The sequence below is a fragment of the Parus major genome, chromosome 2, assembly GCF_001522545.3.
Source record: "Parus major isolate Abel chromosome 2, Parus_major1.1, whole genome shotgun sequence".
Classification (NCBI taxonomy): Eukaryota; Metazoa; Chordata; class Aves; order Passeriformes; family Paridae; genus Parus; species Parus major.
In genome coordinates this window covers 65,166,951-65,187,588 of record NC_031769.1, presented here as the reverse complement: position 1 = coordinate 65,187,588, position 20,638 = coordinate 65,166,951, and the positions used below count along the sequence as shown (strand labels likewise).

Here is a 20,638-nt window from a genome sequence, read left to right as displayed (position 1 = left end):
CTGGATGCTGTGCAGCTTTTAATTTTGGTAGCTGTAGAGGACTATTCTGGTCAGTTTTTCCCCCCCAGATATATTTGCCGTAACTATTAAACCTTTCATTGTTATTTAAGTTGATCTTCAGCTCTTCCTCTGTGATTCTGTCCAGCCAATTTGTTGACACCTCTGTTTTTTAAAACTCTGACTTCTATTAAGCAAAAAAAGTCATTATGAGAAAATGACTACTTTGTGTGAGTGTCTGCAGGCCATCTCCCATTTTCCTATTATTTTCTCTAAGTTGCATGTTAATTCCATTGAAGTAAATGGTGGACTAAGCTACTGTTTCACCAGGGCAGAGGTGTTTAAAGCTGACACTGTTGAAGTGTTGCTGGTAAATGCAGTTCATTAAAATGTTGGGAAGAAATTTCTACTCATTTTTCTTTGCTCACGCACAAAGGAGGTTAAAACATGACACAGCATGGCTCGTGCCTTTTTATTAAACCTTACAGCAGTTCATTTCACTGGAGTTACTCTGACGGTGGGACTCACTGGTGCTGACACTGGCTCTGCTGCATGCTGACAAATTTCTGAAGCACAACATCACCCCGGTTTATATCGGGTCTGTCCTGGCTCCCACACGATACTTGTCTTGCCTGGACCACAGTGCAGCCGTAGGAATGTACATAATGCTGTGCATCCCTCTATTAATAGAAGGGTTGGTGCAGGGGGTTCAGCATTGGCTGCACCCAAGGGTGGCTGCTCTGAGGGAGAGGATTAAAGAGTGTGAGGGAACACATCGCTAACAAAATCAGGTGGCCAGTGGAGTTGGTGGAAGGGGGGAAAAGTTAAAGGAAAGGCGCCTCCTTTGCCGAGCATGCAGTGTGAAGCAGCATGCACTGAACATCTAGCCGGCTGTGTCCGTCCCCTTAGGCTCAAGGGAAGGGGAGGGGAGCCTCTGCAGCTGGCAGGGAGTTGGCTCCTGGCGCTGCTTGCGGTTCCAGCACAGCCCCACAGCGGTGGGCGAGGTCGAGATGGCAGAGCAGCAGGTCCTTCGGGGTCAGGCACGCCGTGCAGCTGCGGGGGAGGGAGGCAGGAATGGGCACTGCAGGACAGCAGGAGGATCCAGAGGGATCGCTAGGAGGGAGGCAGGAGCGGGGCTCGCAGCACTGCTGCTTTTCCATCACTCATCTGCAGCAAATGGGAGAGATTAGTGCGGCTGTTGGATGTCAATTCCCAAGGCCCTGGGTGTGGAGGCCAGGAAGGGTTGTTTTTTTGGGTTTTTTTTAATCCAAAAGGAGATGAGTGTCTTGACATGGGTGGGGTTGCACAGGAGCAGAAAACCAGTTGGCTGTTTCTCATCTTTCTCACTTTGCCTTGCCCCAGAAGAAGTGAAAGAGAAGCAAAGGAATCCTTTCCTAAAGGGGAATATATCTGTAACCTGCTAGATTTTCTTTCACAGGTGGTGAAAGTCCTTGTGTTTAAAACCGTCCTTTCTCCATCTTCCCCTCCTTGTCAGGCTCCCCTGCAGCTGGACCCTGCCAGTGTGGAGTCTGGGAGCCCGCTCCCACCACTGGTGTGGACATGAGTCATCAGCAGGGAATCACCCATCTTCTACCCAGATGTATTATTTTTAGGTCAGCATAGGAATTTCTTTGCTCATGAGAGCCACATTAATTCTGCAAATAACGTTAGAGAGAAAAGAGAATAATTACAACAGAGGTAGAAAAACACACACTGGGGATTTCAGTAGGAGGAGTTAGACAACTTCATAACTTAATTGTGTATTAATGACTTCTGTCTCAAGATATGTTTCATCTTTTTTTTTTTGGGGTTTTTTTTTTCCCTTGCTTATGTTTGTGGAAGTTGCTAAAGAGAACAGACAGGAAAGGAGCAAAGTGGTACCAAGCTTTTTATTTTCAATGAGGCCTAGAAATTAAGACTGTTTTTATTTGTTAACATCCACAATATGGGCAGCTTTGTATTAGTGAGCTGCATGGGTGAAAACTTTAGGTTTTAGTCTGTGCGCTTTCAGAAGTACAAGCAGAACAATGGTGAATGTCACTTTCTCACCAGCAGTCTTGGATAATGCAGAGCATGGTGACTGTTTATTTCTTGGTAACATAATGGTAAATACAAATATTTGGCATTTTCATCTTGACTACTGAAATATAAAATCTAGAAGGGTTGGGTGGTTGCCTGCATTACTCTTAATCAAAATCAAGACTGATTAATTTTGCTAAAAAATTGGCTCTGCATTTCCTTTCTAAAATGTCTTTCCATTTCTTAAAGAAGAACAGCTATTTCCTCTGCTGACAAATTGGAGTTGTCTCAGAGGAGAGTGTAATGCGAGGCAACAGGCACTGCTTATGTAAACTTTTCTTGCAGAGGTGCCCTTTATTAAAAGTGTAGCAAATCCTGCCTTGCCATCTTGAAAGGAGCAAACTTTGCAAAGCACTTTTTCTTAAAGCCTGTTTAAGTGCTTTTATATCCTAATTAGCATTACAGATTTCTCGAATACTTGAAACTTGATAACTTCTTTTAGGAGAAAGCTTTTCAATGATGTGTTTTTACACAGAGATGCAGACACTTCTTTGCATTAAGAAAATTTTTAAAAAAGAAAGAAAAAGGTGCACTGATGTAGTAATAATTAATCAGATCTGCTTGGTGTGATACATGCTCTGAGCAGCCTGGTTGTTGCATTGTTATGTTTTGGTTCTGCTTTTGTGTTTTAGTTGTTCTGTTTCCTTACCTGCTTGTTTTTCACACTTTTTCCAGTGAGCCAGAGCCTTAGTATTATATTTGCATTGTTATACATATGAGCAAGTCCAAAATATAAAGGCATTTGAGAATTAAAGTAATTGTAAAGGGGTCTTAACTGCTAAAACCAGTTTTTTCCTTTTTACTTAAAACTGAATCTCTGTGCTTGGGACTGAACAGCTTTTTTCTCCCAACTCTGTAATCATATTTATAGAAAAATTGAAGACTGTGGCCAAGACCAGCAGTCACATGAAAACACAGCAGCTTTTATTAGATACATCTGGAAACTTACCTTGCAAGAAGAGTGCTTCTACCTGTGCACAGATGTTGAGCTGTTGCTTGGCCTGTTCTGCTAACAACCTCAAAACCTGTTCGCATCACTGTTCTCTGCAGCCATGCCATCCATATTTGACTTGGAACCGAACATCAGCAGATTTGTGACATTTTAAGGAGAGGGAGGCTTTTCTGGTTGTTTTTTTTTGTTTGTTTGTTTGGGTTTTTTTAAGTTCATCATGAAGAAACTATTACCATATGTTTCAGATGCTTTATTTGATATGCTGGACTTTTCAGACTTTCCACAATTACTAATTTATATATTTATTTTTAAGAAAAAGTTTAAACAAGATGAAAAAACATTCATATCACCTAGGATTCCTTTCTCTTTTCCTTATTAGACTGTGGGTCTAGATTTTAAAATACTGTAGGCAGTGACACTGCCTGAAGATAGAAAATTGTACTGATGACAAAACAGAGAAAAACTAGTAGTTAGACTTCCTTAAAAAAACTAATGCTTCCAGTTAATGCACTGTTAGGCATGGCCACTTACTCCATTTTAAATTAACACAAGACTTAGTCAATGCAGTGTGATACTGGCCTTAACTAGTTAGATTTTGACACTTAGTACCTGTAAGCTTTTATTGGAGGTGCTAGGAGTCCATACCTGGACCACAGAGGAAGGCAGGGCATCCACAGCTCCTTCCAATGCTCCAGCTCCCATGTGGTAAGCTGTGCCACCAGGGCAAGGAGCTGAGCTGGCATGCAGTGCATTTATATGCCCTGAAGAGCCTGCAACTTGAGGCATGATTTATCTGGATTTTTTTTTTATTTTTTTTTTTTCAGCCAGATGCTTCTTTCTGACCTAGTGAAAAAAGAGCTTTATCTTTCTCCCAGTTTCTCTTTTTGTTTACTGCTTCTTCACTCACATCAAGGAAAATAAAAGAAGACTAAGGAAGAAAGAGAAAAATAAATATGCCTAATAAGAGAGAAAGCTTGTATTCCTTTTATAAGATAAATTACTTTTGTTTGGGGGAGGGGAGGTAGTTCCCTTTGCATGGAAAACACTATTTTTAACTTGCAAATTTGTATTGTCCTGAGGCTAGCAGTTGGTACAGGTGTATTGTGAAGGACTTTCACATGGGTGTTTGTTCTGAAAGATTAACTCTCAAGTGCAGCTTTTGATGGGAGACCTAAATAAAGTATTGTTGAAAAGTCAGCATGTTGCAGGAGGCAGGTGAGGGGGAGTGCAAGATGAACAAGGCACACCTCCCTGCTGTGTGGGATGTGTGGCCGCTTGACAAGGAGCCCTGGCTCCTGCTTGGAGATCTTGGGGGTACAGTGGCAGGAGTCAGTGCTCCCAGTAACTCTGTGGTGCCATCACTGGTAGCTGTGCCTGCCCTGTCACACACAAGGGGATGCAGCTGCTGCACTGGGTTCCTGGGCCCAGGCCAGGCACATTGGGACCCCAGAGATGCTTCAGCATGCCCCGAGGTCAGGGTCTGTGTCCCTTTGCAGAACAGCCTGCAATGCTTCCAGCAGTGAAGGAGAATTGTTTCCAAGCCCTCCTTGTTTGTGTATTGACATAGCAGGAGGAACATGTGAGAAGCACTGCTTGTTTTTATGCAAGGCCTTTTCATTACCTCTAAAAGCACTTTATTTCAGTAGCCTGCAAGTTCTTCAGGTGACTACTCATATTTTTTTAATGCTCTCCATCCCCCGGTGGTTTTGGTGGTTGTATTTTTGTTTTCACTGAAGATGAAAGCTTTGCATCACAGAATAGGTGCTGCCAAGTGAACTGGAAGAGTGCTGTAGATCCTGATGCTAGAGAAGTACAGTGTGTTGGTCTTCCCCCCCCAGAGATTGCTGTCACATTTGGCATACCTCTTTAAGTAAACATTAGCTTTGTAAATGGCATTGGTTCAGTGTTTAATGGAATGCAGGAACTATGTCAGCAGTAATTATACAGGTAGGATGCAAGTGAATTGACAGGAGAGTTAAAACAGATTAAACCTTGAGCACATATTTATGTCCAAGCTTTCTCAGTACTGTGATAACAATGGCCATGTTGTATACACTTCACACTTGCCTCTTTCACCACTCAGGGACTATGAGTCCAGTTGCTTTGTGGGTGACTTGGTTATCTCTTCGTTTTCAGAGAATAAAAAAGTGGCTGTGGGAGTTTATGTAGTGATAAAATGAACAACAATGGGAGTTTGTTAGGGACAGGACAGGGAGGGGGTGGTTTCAGGATTTTGTCAGAAGTCATTTCTAATTGCAGGATGTTTTTCTAATGAGTAGGCACATGTCCTTTTCCTTGATGTAGAGAGCAAAGACAGTATGGGGAAAACCAAGGCCAGGGGCAGATGTGAAAAACTCCTAGTGCATTTAGTATTCTTACAAAATCTGACTGTATCCTATCCACTGGTGTTCTGCTTCTGGGAAACCTGTGCATTGGCTGGGAGCTGGATCTGGAACCACAAGGAGCTTGAGGTTGAGTGAAACTGTGTGTCATTTATTGAATACAGAGTGGACATGACCTGTCATGCTGCAGAGCTCACATTCCAAATATTTAAAAGGCAGTAGGCTTTGTTGACCTGTTGGCCAAATATTGCTGCATAGCCCTTTCTGCCTACAGCATAGCTTTGATTATTTAATGCAATGTTTTATGTGAGAAGCCCTTGTTTAGCTGAATTTGGGATTTGAAAGCCTAAGAAAAACAAGAAATCACAGCAATAAAGTGTAGGTAGGAAAAGACAGTGCTTCTGCTTTTTTTTTCAGGGCAAACTGGTTGTGAAGGGGGTATAAAAGTGTGAGAGGTGTTGAACCTGTTTCAGGTCTTCCTCCTCTGAACCTTCCTCCCCTTCAACAAGCAGTAGTTTTCCTTTTAAAACAGTCTATTTCTCATAACAGCTTTGAAAAATACAAGTGAAAGTTTATGGAAAGGCAATGTGAGGAAGATACACACACAGGTATTTGAGTGGCATGCAGTAGTATGTTTTAAGCAGTGATTATGAAAGGTGCTATTTTTACATTTGCTTGACACTTAGGTCAGATTTAGCCTCTCCTTGTCGCTGATTTTTTTTAAAATGTTGTTTATTTTAACAGTACTTTTCAGTAAAAATGAAATGGTGTAAGGCCATTGAAGTATTTTTCATTGGACAATGAAAAGGTTTTCACAAGGCTGTTACCTCAGCAGCTGTTCTGTCTGCCTGTGTGAGACTGTCAGTTCTCATGTTCTTTAAGCTTCCAGTGGACTTATTAGCCAGAAACTGGTAGAAAGTGACTGTGACTAAGATGGCCTTTTGTGGTGATAGATTTTGACACACTGTGGCTTTATTCTGCATTTAGCAAGTTCTCTGTATAATGGGGTGAGAGGAAAGAGGACATCCTGGTGCAAGAAGAATGCTAGTTCTTAAACTTGCAGCAGTCAGTAATTCATTTCTGTTTTATTCCTTTCCTTTCCAGGTGTGACATCTGTTGTATTACCTTTCGTACTCATCGGGGCTTACTGCGCCATAATGCAGTTATCCACAAGCAGCTTCCCAGAGATCCCATGGGAAAGCCTTTCATTCAGAACAACCCTTCAATTCCAGCAGGCTTCCACGACTTGGGATTCACGGACTTCTCCTGTAGGAAGTTCCCCCGCATTTCTCAGGTACTCTCTGTTCTTTGTAGCTTAAGCTGCTCCAGTGCTTATCTGATGAGGTCATTGAAAGATTCATCCTGCATGTAGACTGTTTTGTGGAAAGTACATCACCACTGTTCGTGTAGGCTTCAAACACTTTATGCCTCTCCTTTTTCTTTTTTCATCTAAAGAATATTGGCACTGGGGGCTTTTTCACCATTGCAGTGGATAACTATCAGTGTTATAAAATATATTAAAAATGTATAAATATACATTTATACATATATATATGTACATATATATATACAAAAAAATTTTGAAGGGAAACTTTGGTCATTATTAGATCCTTGCCCCTTTGAGCATACCCAAAAAATCCAACATCTGAAATCAGCAGGGAGTACACATGGTAAGGAAGATATTATTTATTTTAGCTTACACTAACAAGGATGTAGTTGGGGTATGAAGTTTTTTATTACAAAAAACTTTGAGCAGTCGTGTTACTAACTAAACAGTGACATCTTCAGTGATTCCATCACAAGACACTCCACAACGTTCTTCATGTAAGGTTTGAGAGTTCTGCACCTTTGAGGGACAGTGGATGGGGAAAGTCAGGGAGGTAGTCTGTAAATATTTTTCTGAGAGCCATAAAGCTTTCTATTGAGTGGTATGGCTCCTCCCTCTGTCAAACCTTGTCTGCTTTACTTTGGGTCTGGGTGAAACTGCATATCTCTTAAAAAAATCAACAGCACAATCCGCCAGGACCATGCTTAGTTTCTGCATTTTTCATATTTCTTATATTTTTTTCATTATTTATTACCAACTCTTCTGTCTGAAAAGTGGTAGACTTGAAATTTGCTGCTGGACCAGTGGAGCATGCAGGTCTTTCTGTCAGTCTGTTACAGTTCTGGTATAAAACTTAAAAAATCAAAAGAAAGAACTTTTTAAACAAAGTTGTTTTTTTTTTTGTAATTAATGATAGACCTTTAAAGTATGAAGGGATTTGAATATTGGTGTTTTCCTTTTGTAATAATTTTGCTTGCACTCTGAGAGAAGACTCAAAAAGTATTTATCTGTAAAGATCTTGCCAGCCCTATACTAGTATTTTTCTGGGGAGAATAAAATGTAATCAGACTTCCCTAACCAAAAACCATACTGCTTTAGCCTCTGAGTTTCATTGATCTGCTTTTGGGGGATTTTATTTTGGTTGGTTTGTATTGGTTTGGCTTCTTGGATGCTGCTTTTTTTTTTTTTTTTTTCTTCCTCTCCCCCTGGTTTCTTTGCCTCTTGGCTTCCTTGCTGTGTAGTAAGTATGCTGAGGCTCCTGTCCTGTCAGTGACACAAGAGAAGTTTCTGATAGGAAAGTTTAGGATGGAAAAGAGTTTTAGAGCCTGAGTAGCCTTCTGAAGGAGATTACCTTTATAGAAGGGAGCCTGGGGAGAATCAGCCCCTAATTCAGGTATATCCCTTAGGAGACTAAAGGCTGTGAAGTGGGAATATCTCCATGCCAGTTAGGTGGGGGCTGCTCTAAACCTCTTAATCAGTGGAAGAGAGAGTGAACTGTTTTTGTTCTGCAGCAGTGTGTGATGCCTTTCCAGTTTGAGATTCATGCTCTAAATCATTTTGCATGTCTTGCAGGTCTGGTGTGAGACAAATTTGCGAAGGTGCATCAGTGACTTCCATCGATTTATTTGCGAGATGTGTAACAAGGCATTCCCCATGCTTTCGGCACTCAAACTGCACACAGAAACTCACATGGTGGATCAGGGAAAAGACAAGCACAAGCCACAGTCCATGACCCCACCCAGTGAGAACCCAGACCAGAAAGCCTTCATGGCATCCTTGGGCCTACAGTACACCAAAGACATCAAGCCTGTCAAGCAGGAGGACAATACACAAGATGAGGTCCAAGAAATGCGGCTCAGAGCACTGAAGAGTAACCTACCTCAGGAACCTGGCAGCACCAGTCTGCTCAGCCTCTCTCCTCTGGAAGCTGCCTCCATGGGAGGGTCGTTTTCAGTCCTTCCCCCTACAAAAGAAAACATAAAGCTTCTCTCGCTGCAGCCTTTCCAGAAGGGTTTTATTATCCAGCCTGACAGCAGTATTGTGGTGAAACCCATCTCCAATGAGTCTGCCATTGAGCTGGCAGACATTCAACAGATCTTGAAGATGGCTTCTTCTGCTCCTCCTCAAATCAGTCTTCCTCCACTTTCTAAGGCACCTTCTGTCCCTGTGCAGTCGATTTTTAAGCATATGCCACCACTGAAGCCAAAGCCTTTGGTAACACCCCGAACAGTTGTCGCAACCTCTACTCCTCCTCCTCTTATCAGTGCCCAGCAAGCCTCCCCTGGCTGCATCAGCCCAAGTCTCCCACCTCCCCCTCTGAGGCTGATCAAGAACTCGGTGGAGTCCGCCTCCAATTCCCATCTCCCCCAGCCAGGAGCCAAATCAAGTCCTTCCTCGCAATTGCTCCTCCAACCCAAAATAGAGCCTTTAACTCAGCATGAGATGAAGACACAGCTGGAGCAGGACAGCATCATTGAAGCTCTCCTGCCTCTAAGTATGGAAGCCAAGATCAAGCAAGAGGTCACAGAAGGAGACCTGAAAGCCATCATTGCAGGGGCAGCGAACAAAAAGACCCCGACCATGAGGAAAGTTTTGTACCCCTGCCGTTTCTGTGACCAGGTGTTTGCCTTCTCTGGTGTCCTGAGAGCTCACATCCGTTCTCACTTAGGTATTTCCCCATATCAGTGCAACATCTGTGACTACATCGCGGCTGACAAGGCAGCGCTGATCCGGCACCTGCGGACGCACAGTGGGGAGAGGCCTTACATCTGTAAGATCTGCCACTACCCCTTCACAGTGAAAGCCAATTGTGAGAGGCACCTGCGAAAGAAGCACCTCAAAACAACCAGGAAGGATATCGAGAAGAACATCGAATATGTCACCAGCAATGCCGCAGAGATGGTGGATGCCTTCTGCTCCCCAGACACGGTGTGCAAGCTGTGTGGAGAGGACCTGAAGCACTACCGGGCCCTCCGCATTCACATGAGGACGCACAGCGGCTGCCAGAAGAAGAAGCCATTTGAGTGCAAGGAGTGTGGCACAGCCTTTTCGGCCAAGAGGAATTGCATTCACCACATCCTCAAGCAGCACTTGCATGTGCAAGAGAAGGAGATTGAGAATTACATCTTAATGGTGGACTGCAGTGCCCAGGAAAGCCAGACAGACCCTTTATTGGAGGACAGCACTTATATGGACCACAAGCCCATGACACCTTTCCTGGAGCCACAAAACGGCTTCTTGCTGGGAACATCGTCTCACGTTTCCATCAAACGTGAACCTGTGGGCAACTTCCCCATGGATTTTGATGAGCCGTTGGATTTCTCTCAGAAGAGCAAAAGCCTGAGTGCTGTGCAGGTGAAGCAGGAGAACCTGTTTGGTTCATCTCTGTCCCTTTACGACTGTTCCATGGAGCCTATCGACCTGTCCATCCCCAAAATCCTGAAGAAGGATAAAGGTGATGCCCCCTGTGAAGCCAGGAACCAAGAGTTGGCTGCTTCTGCAAACAGTGATAAAGCCTATAACTGTCTGCAGTGTCCTTTGGTTTTTGGTGCCAATGGGAACTCAGAAACAAACCAGGGTGTCAGACATCCCCAGCCACTGAAAGGTTCATTGCATTTGACTGTCCCGATCATTTCCCCGGCTCTCCCTGGCAATTCTGCCTTGCTGAGACCCCTGAGGCCTAAGCCACCACCACCACCTCTCTTGCCAAAGCCTTCAGTAACTAAAGAGCTGCCGCCATTGGCTTCCATTGCACAGATCATTTCGTCTGTGTCTTCTGCTCCCACTTTGCTGAAAACAGAGGCCACAGACGCCAGTCCCAAGGCAGTGAGCAGCTCTGCTGGGTGTGACAAATCAGGGAATGCCAAAGCTAAAGTGACAATCGTGACCACCGTTCAGAGGGACTCCAGCCTGCCCAGTGACCTGTCTCAGGCTTGTGATCCAGAGCAGTCTCCCATTGCTGATGCTGGGTTGACTAAGAAAAGAGGGAGAAAGAAAGGAACGAAAAATAAGCCTAAACTTAGGAGTAGTGTGGATCTGGAGTCAAGTGGGGAATTTGCCAGCATAGAGAAGATGCTGGCTACCACAGACACTAACAAATTTAGCCCATTTCTGCAGTCCACTGACAATTTCAAGGAAGAGAGTGGCAGAAATGGAACAAGTGAGGATGAGAAGGAAACTGCCAAGGATAAGCTGCTGAGAGGGAAGAGGAACGCTTACTCAGACTGCCTGCAAAATATCCCCTGTCCTTACTGTCCTCAAGTCTTTCCATGGGCAAATGCCCTGCAGCGGCACATGCTCAGTCACACAGGTAAGAGTGCTCTGTGCTCACAGTAGGTTGTAGTCCCTGAGGTTGTTCCTCACAGAAGGGCCTCTCTGTGGAGGAATCTTCCTTTCTCTGATGTCTGAACTGTATTCTTCTTTATTATTTTGCTAATCCCTAGCTGTTGCTGTTACATAGTGGTGCTGGTAGATTTTTCAGAAATGGAATAATCTCTGTCTCTGAGTATCAGAGGTTAAATAAAACGGTTAATACCCATTTGACTTCAGTGGCATAACTTAGTGTAGCTGGAAAGAGGCTCAGGTTTCAGTTGTTCTGTTATTATTGTCTTGTCTTGAAGGGGAACATATGTGTTGAATATTTATTTCATTGTGCCTTAAGTGCTTTGTTTGTCTGCTTCTGATGGCTGTTTGTCTGTATCAGTAATGATAAAAAAAGATCTCTGAAAATGAGAGACAGTAAGTGTAGAACTGTGGCAGGAATATAAAATAATGCAGTGCTTAGCTTTTTTTTTTTTTTTTCTTGTGGTGGCTTTTATTTAACAGATCAAAGGAGGATGTGAGAAACTGCTCATCCTGAGCATTATGTAATAGCTTGCCTCTAGGAATCATTCTCCTCACAGATATACAACTAAAGGTGGGCTCATGCCCTAAGGTCTGGAATGTGTATGGCATCTCTAGCATTGTGCCACTGTGTAAGTAACCTCAGACCTGGTGTAAACAAAAGGAGGAATTGGGTAGGGAGATTTATTCTAGGTCTGGGGTTATTTTTCATTCTCCACTATAAAGGAAATCCTGCATTGAATGCTATGCTGATTTGAAGTTCCCTCATTCTTCCACCCACACTGTAATAAAGTAATTAGTAGATTCTCATCCTGCTCTAGAGGGAGAGGACAAAGCTCTATTTGCTGTTGCGCCCTTTTAAGTTGTTGATATTATTTGCTTTATTATGCATCTCAGCTCCTGGCATAAAGAATAAAAACTAGGGATTTTTAGAAGAAACATAGGGGATTTGAGTATAGCCTTATAAAAGTTGGCTTTTTTTTCCCTTTTTTTTTTTTAAGAAAATGAGGTTTCCTGAAATGATTGATTCATGTCTGTGCTAAAGAGGGAAACCTGAAGAGGTAAAAGAGGTTAGCTAAGAGGTTTAAAGGGAATCTGAGCTGTGGGGCAGTCCCTATTACAGTTTGCTTTGGGTGACACGAGGACATAACTTGCAAGGTATCAGTGCAACAGTGAGGCTATTGTTTTCTGGTCCACAGAGACCAAATTATTTCATCTTATTAAGCATACAGTTTACTTTGTGGTGAAGGATAACTCTTTATTCATATCTCAATTGTTTTCCAACACCCTGGTCTCCAAAAAAAAGACATAGTTACTGAAGAACTGTTCATGAGACAGAAAACAATGGAGAGGCTTTTCCCAGACTAAGAGGTTTGACCTGCTTACTGGTGGCAGACTTCCAAGGTAGCAGCACTGGTGTAAACCCTTAATGAAAACAGGAAAATGCACTCAGCCATGACTTATTCTGGTAAAACTTGTCTCCCTTACGACCACCAGGCTTGGAAGGAGACACCATCCTTTTAGTAAGCCTGTGCTGCAGTCCCCACAAGAAGAACAAGCAGCTGTGGTCATAGCAGGACTAAATCCTCGCCACAGATACAGGATTTTTGGTGATACTACAGAGGTGGCAATAATCACATTCCAGTTGGTATGCTCTGGCAGTGATAATACTGAGCTCTTTTATAATCATCATCTTAGTGTTGAGAGAGACTTGTCGCTGGAGGACCACCCCACAACAAGCTTTGTCTGGCTTTGGGGCATCTGCTTTCAGATGGCATGAGCATTTTTTTTCTAAACTGGGAGTTTCCAGCAGCTCCCCTGTGGCAGCAGGGTCCATGAGGCCTACTGGAGGGGAGGGGGAAAGCTAAGATGGGAAGCTGGAGGAAAATTAGGCCAGGGAGGTGGTGCTAAAGCAAGCAAGCCTGAGGATGCATTCAGGTGGGGGGAGCCCAGTGTTTTTGTGGTGGGTGTCAGGTGCTGGTGGCATGGAAGGAGTTTGGCAGCTGTGGTAGATGCAGTAGTTTGTGTTGGCTTTATCTTCTGGACAGGCAAATTGGTTTTCTTGTGGAGAAATTTGCAGAGTTGTAGTGCAGCTCAGCATTCCTGTCCCCACCTATTGCACAGGCAGATAGCTTGTGACTTGTCAGATAGCTCTGTTCTTTAAAATGAGGTAAGAAAAAATCTATTTGCTAATCTTTGTAAAGAGGAAAGGAGAACTTTACTTTTTACTGTCTGTGCTTGATGGCTGCTCCCTGACCTGGGTAGAGAAAGGAGTAGCAGGCTGACGTGAAGATGAGAGTCCTGGTGATCTGCTTCCGAACTGCATGTGTTGGGTATGTGATCCATAGGCAGTCACAGCTGGTAAGCTGACTGCATAACACTGCTATCAAAACAAAACCCAAAAAGCAGCACTTAGCTCTTCTGTGTCTGCTTGTGGGAAATCTGTTATTGAGGTAATTCATGTAAGGGGCCTAAGATAGGTTGAGGAAAAGGGATATAATTTTGAGCTTATAAGTGCTATCTGTATATTATGAGTTTTGAACTGCTGTATTCTTACAGACAAGATTTTTGCAAGTGTGTCTTTCATGTTCAATAAAATTTCAGCACAGAGGCTGCCTTCTATGTGGTGTCAAGATCATATTTTCCTTTTGTGAAAGCGCAAAAATGCACATGCTACCAGTGACCCACATCCCTCATGCAACCAGAAATGTCTCTCGTGGAACCTTTTGCCCTGCATCCTTGCCTCAACACCACTGTGTGTTTAGGGTTTTTTTTTTTAAATTCAAAAACATTTCCGTGAAGAAGCATACACCTTCCTCAGTGGTTTTTCATTTTAATGGTGAGCTCACAAGTGGGACACTGGGAATTTAGCATAGCTTGATTTTATACAGTGCCTAACACAGTAGCTGCATTTTGTTGGAACATGCTCGAACATTCACTTTTAATACTTTCTTTCTCTTGATGTCTTTACTGTATAATTTACTTTTCTGTGTCCAACTCACTTTGCCTTTGTTTTTTTTTTTTTTTGTTCTTCCCTGCTGCTGTTGACTTTTTAAATTCTCAGAATAGTGACTAAGATGTGCTCTGCAGGTGATGCGGTTGGTTTTGCTCCTTTTATAGGATGCGGATCAGACTAGGTTCAGTATAAAATTATGGTAATGGTCATTTTTAACCACTAGTTTGTTAATTATCTGTTTGCAGAGAATCACTTAAAAATATTTTCAGAGGAACACTGGCAGGTCTTACTTGGCCCAAGATTAAGTTTTGTCAAAAGCAAGATTTAATGGCAGAGGAGGTTTTTTGGTTTTGTTTTGCTGCTACAACAGGAACAAACCATACAAAGAAATATCTATAAACAAAATAAAGGAATAAATAAATAGAAAACTCTTATACCTAGCCCATGAACCTGAATGTTTCCTGTTAATTTGAGGTCAAAAGTCACCAAAAAAAAGGACTTGGAGTCATTTTTATTCTTTGCTTTTCTGATTTAAGTCAAATTGTAAACATCTTTACTTTGCAACATTTGTAGTTACCATGGTGAATAATGTGTTTCTACTAGGACAGTGGTGGCAGGGTACCTTGAGCACTGATCTTACATGCTTTGATTATTCAGATCACCCTTTATACTGAAAAAGATACCCTTCAAATGACTGGCTACTATGAAAAGTCCACACTAGGCTAGTCCTGCTGTGCTGCTAACCAAAATTTACAGTCAGTCCCAAGTCAATATTTAGGCACAGATGTATTTTAATACAGGCCATGACTAAGGCAGAGAAAACTGCTTTTTGAATGTTCTGGTTTTGTGCCTTTAAAGGTGACATTTTTGGAATGCATTGCAACTTGGAGTGGGAGGATTGGAGTTTGCACAGTAAGTGGAATTTTTGTTTGAGTTTTGAGACCCCTAGCTAGGATGTCTGTGTGGAAAGAGGAATATTTTATCTGTTGCAAGTCTGTATGACAAATATATGATCGATACAAACATTTTAAAGGCTGAAAATACGAGAAAATTGTGACCTGAGTTACAAGTTGAGTTTCAAGTAATTAATCTTCAGCTAATCCCATCATTGCATGCTTGAAAAGAAATGTGGAAAGGAATTGGGCTATCATGAAGCAAAAGGATTTCTGCTCCACTTTGAAGTTTTGTATTTGCATTGTGAATGAAGCCAGATAGAAGTGCAAAAAGCGGTGATATTTGTAGCCATACATTTATGGTTGAATTAGCAGGCATCTAAAAGGAAAGAGTGACTTGAAAGCCTACAAAAAAGCATTAAGGTGATGTATCTAAAAAGTTGTATTAACACTGGAAGAAAATTTAGACAAAGAAACGGCTCCTGAGATGTCTGTGAGATGCGGGGAATCCCTGGTACAGGTTGAGATGTTAACTAGAACAGAACCATCTTTCAGAAGATGAAAGGAAGAGAGATGCCCACACTGTTGTATCAAAGAGGCTGCTGGCTGGGGCAGGGGGTGGGTGGTGTGTGTGTGTTTTCAGAGGTTTTGGGTGTGAGGTGGAAGGTGTGACAGGAACTGATCTCCTTTTACAAGTAACTATCCTCTCAATCTCTTTTGTCATCACAAAGATGTCTTGCAGGATTGCCTTCCTCATTACACTGCATGATCCTAGCTTTTCTTTCAACTTTCCCTGTGCTTAGTCCCTTCCCTCTTCTAGTAATTAAAATGAATTACAGACATGAAAAACTTTCTCCTAAGGGAAAATAATTTATTGCTTATTCAACATATGGGCCTTGATTCCACTGAAGTCAGTGGAGAGATGCCCTGTGGCTTTGATGGAAATTATGTCAAATTCACATAGGTGACAGCATTTTCAGAGAGAGCCTGCTGTTGAGGAGCTTGCAGTCAGGATATTGTGGTTGGTCACCAAGCAGTAATAGAGGCAAAGGAAGAAAACCAAGGAAGTTTCTTCTTACACACAAGGGGGATATTTGTACATTTTATCTTGCATCAGGCCAGAAGCCATTCCCCTGTCAGAAATGTGGTGTCATTTCTACCAAAACTATCAGAATTTGCACACACCTGGAGTTGCCAGCTGCTACCTGAGGAGAAATGTGCTTTATCCCCCAGCCTAAGGAAGAGGATGTTGGATCTCACAGTGGCACACACAGTTTTCCCAGCTTTTCAGAATACCAAGGCCAAGTTGTATTTGGTTGGGCTGAACACGGCAGACAAGCAAAGCATAAGAATGTGAGAAGTGTCCTTCCATGTTGGAGCAGTGGTACTCCTGACTCCAGTGGTAGCAGGAGGATGTGCTGTTTAGTGTGAGCATGTGAACACAGCCGCTTCCTCCAGCCTGTTGCTCTTAAAGCTCTGTCACTATCCACAACTGCTTCATTAGGGTTGTGTGTTCAAGGGTACATCCCTCCAAATTGCTCACTTTACAACCTGTTTATGGAGCAGCTGTCTGCAGGTCCTTCCAGTTGTTTTCTGAACCTGCTGGTGCAGTCTGACTTTAATTTGGCTGCTGCAGCCAGCCAAACCAGTGATCCTGGAGAGACATCAGCGATGGCTTTGAGTCCTCCTGCCTGGATGTACCTGCCAGTACTATACTCAGCATCACATAGGCACGGTTTAGATTGTTTTATCTTGTGTTAATCTGCATTGAAGCTCACCTGCCATCATACTGCCCCCTCTGTCTTGTTAGTAGGGAAAGAGATTGGCTGTCATATCAGGCAAGGCTTCATTGTAGCAGGTGAGTGGTGTTTAGCCAGAAGGGAGGAGCTGACACAAAACCAGGGGTGAGCAGTCACTCCAGGTTTACTGTGCTGACCAAATGGGATGTGTGCAAGAAGGAAGCTCAGCAGATGGTGGTACATGTCCCTTGCATGAAAACTGCTTGCACAAGGGAGCTGTTGCTGTAAGTTTTTCACACCTCCAGTACAGACAGCATCACTAAATGTCACTTTGAGTTGGGTTTCATGGGAGAATTGTTGAAGTAACAAACCTAAAAGCAGCAATAAGTTGGCTCTGTGCATCAGGGTAGTAAGTTTAAACTTACAAATGAGTTATTGCTCTCAGCATCAGCGTAGCTGCTGATCAGATTGCACAGAGTGTGCACAGGATTTTCCTCTTACATCTCCATGCACCAGTTTGTTTGGGAAAGTCTTCTGTCCTGCCAGCCTCTCTCATCCTTTCTGCTTCTTTTAATACAGCAGGTTGCCTTGCAGTGATTCAAATGTGGTAATACAGGTCTCGGTACTAGTCTGGCATTGCAATCTGCCATGCTGGGGACCTGTTACGACATGATTTGATCTTGCCTATCATGAAGAGACTGAGTTGCCTCGTTACCATGTTAACAGCCTGTAACTTCAGAGGGCTGTAGCAGGGTATCTGCGGTGTCACGTCACGTGGGCCCATGCTGCCTATGCAGACAACAGATGGCTACAGCCTGAGAGGGGGAGACTCGTTTTGTGACATGATCCCCTCCAAGAAATGAAGTCTGCAGGAAGGGCTCTGAAAGTGCTCATGAGAACTGTCAGAGAACCTCTGACAGTTCTCATGGCAGAAAAAAACTGAAACGTCCTACTTGAGTCAGTCGAATTATTTCTTTATAGTCAGAGGGGTGCTAAAGCAGCTCAGCTGGGTGGTGTGAGAAGGCAGGCATTTCTAAAGCCGCTCAGACGAGCACTGGTGCAGCACGTAGGGTGGGTAGGATTTGGGTGCAAGGTAGATGTTGTTCTCAGCAGCCGGCGCCGGGCTGGTCAGAGTGGTTCGACCTGCCCCCGGCAGACAGAAGAGCCTTGGGCCATGGTTGGATAACACAAAGCACTTATTGGCAGTACTGGCTCGACCTGTTCCCAACTGTTCATCCCTGCAGCTGTAGCTGACCCAGCTGCCCAAAAAAATTAAAAGGGCAAGGGGAGGGACTGGCAGTCATGAGATCAGTTCCCGGATCTGGCGGGCAGTACAGCCCTGAAGGAGCACATTGATGCAGCTGAGGTGTGGAGCTGGCAGCATCTTCTGGGAGGCACTGGGATAGATGCTGTTGAAATTGGCTTTGTTGTCAGTGCTTTGTGTCTTCAAATAGCAGCTTTAGGCATCAAGAAGAGAGCCCAGATCCGATAGTGCACGCAGTTGTACTTACCACATGCACTTTATAGCACAGCTTAGCATTCATAACTGGCTTCACCAGGTAGTGGTTAATCACGGTTTAGAATCATTCAGCAGCTGAGGACTTGTGGTCTCCCTCCATTGTCCAAGAAAAAGGGATTTCCAAATCCATGGAAGTAAACTAAGAACTGTGTTTCAAATTCAGGTTTAAAACGAGGTGATTTTTTTTGGTCGGTGCTGGCGTTAAAAGGTGGTTAAGCAGCATGCTTGGGGTTCTCCTACAGAGTCCTTGTGAGGGCCGTCCTTGGAAGTGAGTGATCATCTGGATTTCATCTGGATTTCTGACTGTATGTCAGAAGGAAAGAGAATGAAGGGAGATGCTTGGATGGTGTTTGGTCAGCCATAAATGAAGCAAAGCTTTAGGATGAGGTGTAAGACAGGAAGTGCAATTCAATAGAGTGTCACTGGGAACAAGTTTATAGAGGATTTCTTTTGGTCTTGTTTTAAACCAAAACAAAAACAGGATGGTGGTTTAGAACAGGATTCAGAGATGAGGAGGCTGTGTAAGTGTTGGGGCTTGCTTATATCCTTGCTACATGTAGAGGAAGGGAATGTTCTAAAGCACCTGAAACAAACTGAGGACATTTCCCCCAGCTCACAGCATTCAGACCAGGGGAGAGCTATCCCAGGAGAGAGGCATACAAGGAAAATGTGGACCAGCTTAATGAATTGTGCACTTTAATAATTTTAAAGTAGCCCTGCCTTTGTCTCCTTAGGGCTGTCTGAATGCTCCCTTCTTGCAATGAAATACAGTTGACAGAGATCTGGGATAGGAATGGGGTAAGGGATTATCTCTTACATAATAGAGAAAAAGAGAATTTATGAAGGAGAGATCCCTTCCGTAAAGAGACTTGCCCCTGATGTGAGAGGATCAAACACAACTGCTTTGTGTTAACTAGACAAATATTTACAAAGTATACTGAACAGTGAATTTTCTGATTAGCATTTAGCAGAATTCATCTTTGCTCTAGATATCTGCCACACTGTGATCCCTCCTGAAATCATGTGAGCCCTGGGTATTGTGGGGAACTTTATCCGAACTGTTCTAGCTGTCCATACCTCTGAACTACATTTGTGGGTATTTCGTAGAGGACAAAGGGCTTGAAATCATGTTTTCAGTGTCAGGCAAAGTTTAACAGCTGCTCTAGAGCCAGAGCTTAGGGTAAAGCAAGAGTTATTTGCTGCTGGGGTTGGCCCAAGTGCTAGAGCTGTTGTATGAAGATACTGAGGAGATGGTGTACAGCCTGCTGGCTGCATTGTCAGCTCTGCATCAAACTGCCCTTCTGCTGAATGGTGCATTTCATCATAAGCTCTAAGTGTGGATTTTGCCCTCACTCCCTTCACTGCAGATTCCCCCATGGTAGGTACAGTCAGAGCTAGTCCTGAAAACTTTTCTTTGTGACTGCAGCTGCTCTGTTGAAGGTACTGGGGAATCATACTGTGTTAAAGACAGAAAGTTGGTTTTTTTTTCCCCAGAATTGCTTCTTTCCTTTTTTTCCAGATGTATTCAGTTCCATTTACTGTAAATAGTCCTTTTCTAGCTTGAATATTTTCATTTCACAGGGCATGGAGATACAACCAAAGCTCTATCAGCCATGTGTGGGCTGATTAAATATTTAACTTGAGTGTTTGCAGGTGATGAAGGTGGCTGAATTTTATTATTTAGAATGTTTACAATAAAAATGGACAAAGATAACACCCAGAATTTTTCAGGTTGACTCTGCAGGTTTAAAATACGTTCTCCAGTTCATGGGTGGAAGTAGAAGCATTGTGTGTGGGTCCAAAAAATCCCAAATTTACTAGAACTGCTACCACCTAGTGGTGGCTGCCTCTATTGTAAAATATAAAACAAGCTGGGGTTATTTCAGTTAATATAGGGAAAATAATAAATCATCAGCTCATCTGACTGATAATGTCAGTCTCCATGTACCATATCCATTTCCAATAGTCTGTTTGTTCCAATTTTGAGGATTATTTAAGTGATGGGTTTTCTAACTCTTCTCTTGGGATGTTAGGGATATTTGTCAATAAACACTTGCTTTAGCACCAAAATGTTTTTCATTACATCCTGTTTTGTCTATGAACTTCACAGCATATCAAGCTCTACTCTCTATTCCATCATAGTTCCAGGAAAAAATAAAACCATGTGTAAAAAGAATTAAGCCAGCAAGCTCCCCACCTTGATCTGTAATTTGCCCTTTCATCTGAAATTTTTCACATTTGGTGTCCCTCTTCATAATTTGGTTTGCATATGTATGAAAGCAGTTCCCTCCTCTTTGTCTTTCTTGCCACCAATAAAACATGAAGTGGATTCTTCTGACTGGGCTCTCTGAAGACTGCAACTTGATTTGTAAATACACTTCAGCAAAACAGTCTTTCCACAGTTTGAAGTAAAAATGATTTTGGCTACATCTAAAGAGTGGTTTCTTTCATGCAAGTGGAAAAGTTTTTGGATTCTCAGATGGAGTGCTTGAG

The 20,638-nt window shown here is 43.0% G+C and overlaps 1 protein-coding gene across 10 annotated transcripts in view; it reads left to right on the top strand.

Moving 5' to 3' along the window:
• The window catches only part of RREB1 (ras responsive element binding protein 1), a 122,470-nt gene that overhangs the window by 91,719 nt on the left and 10,113 nt on the right, over positions 1 to 20,638 (top strand). For all 10 annotated transcript variants that reach the window (XM_015617439.3, XM_015617440.3, XM_015617444.3 and 7 more), the window contains 2 exons: positions 6,475 to 6,664; positions 8,270 to 11,006. In XM_015617439.3, coding sequence (XP_015472925.1) covers positions 6,475 to 6,664; positions 8,270 to 11,006 — 2,927 coding nt within the window. The remainder of the gene's footprint in view (positions 1 to 6,474; positions 6,665 to 8,269; positions 11,007 to 20,638) is intronic.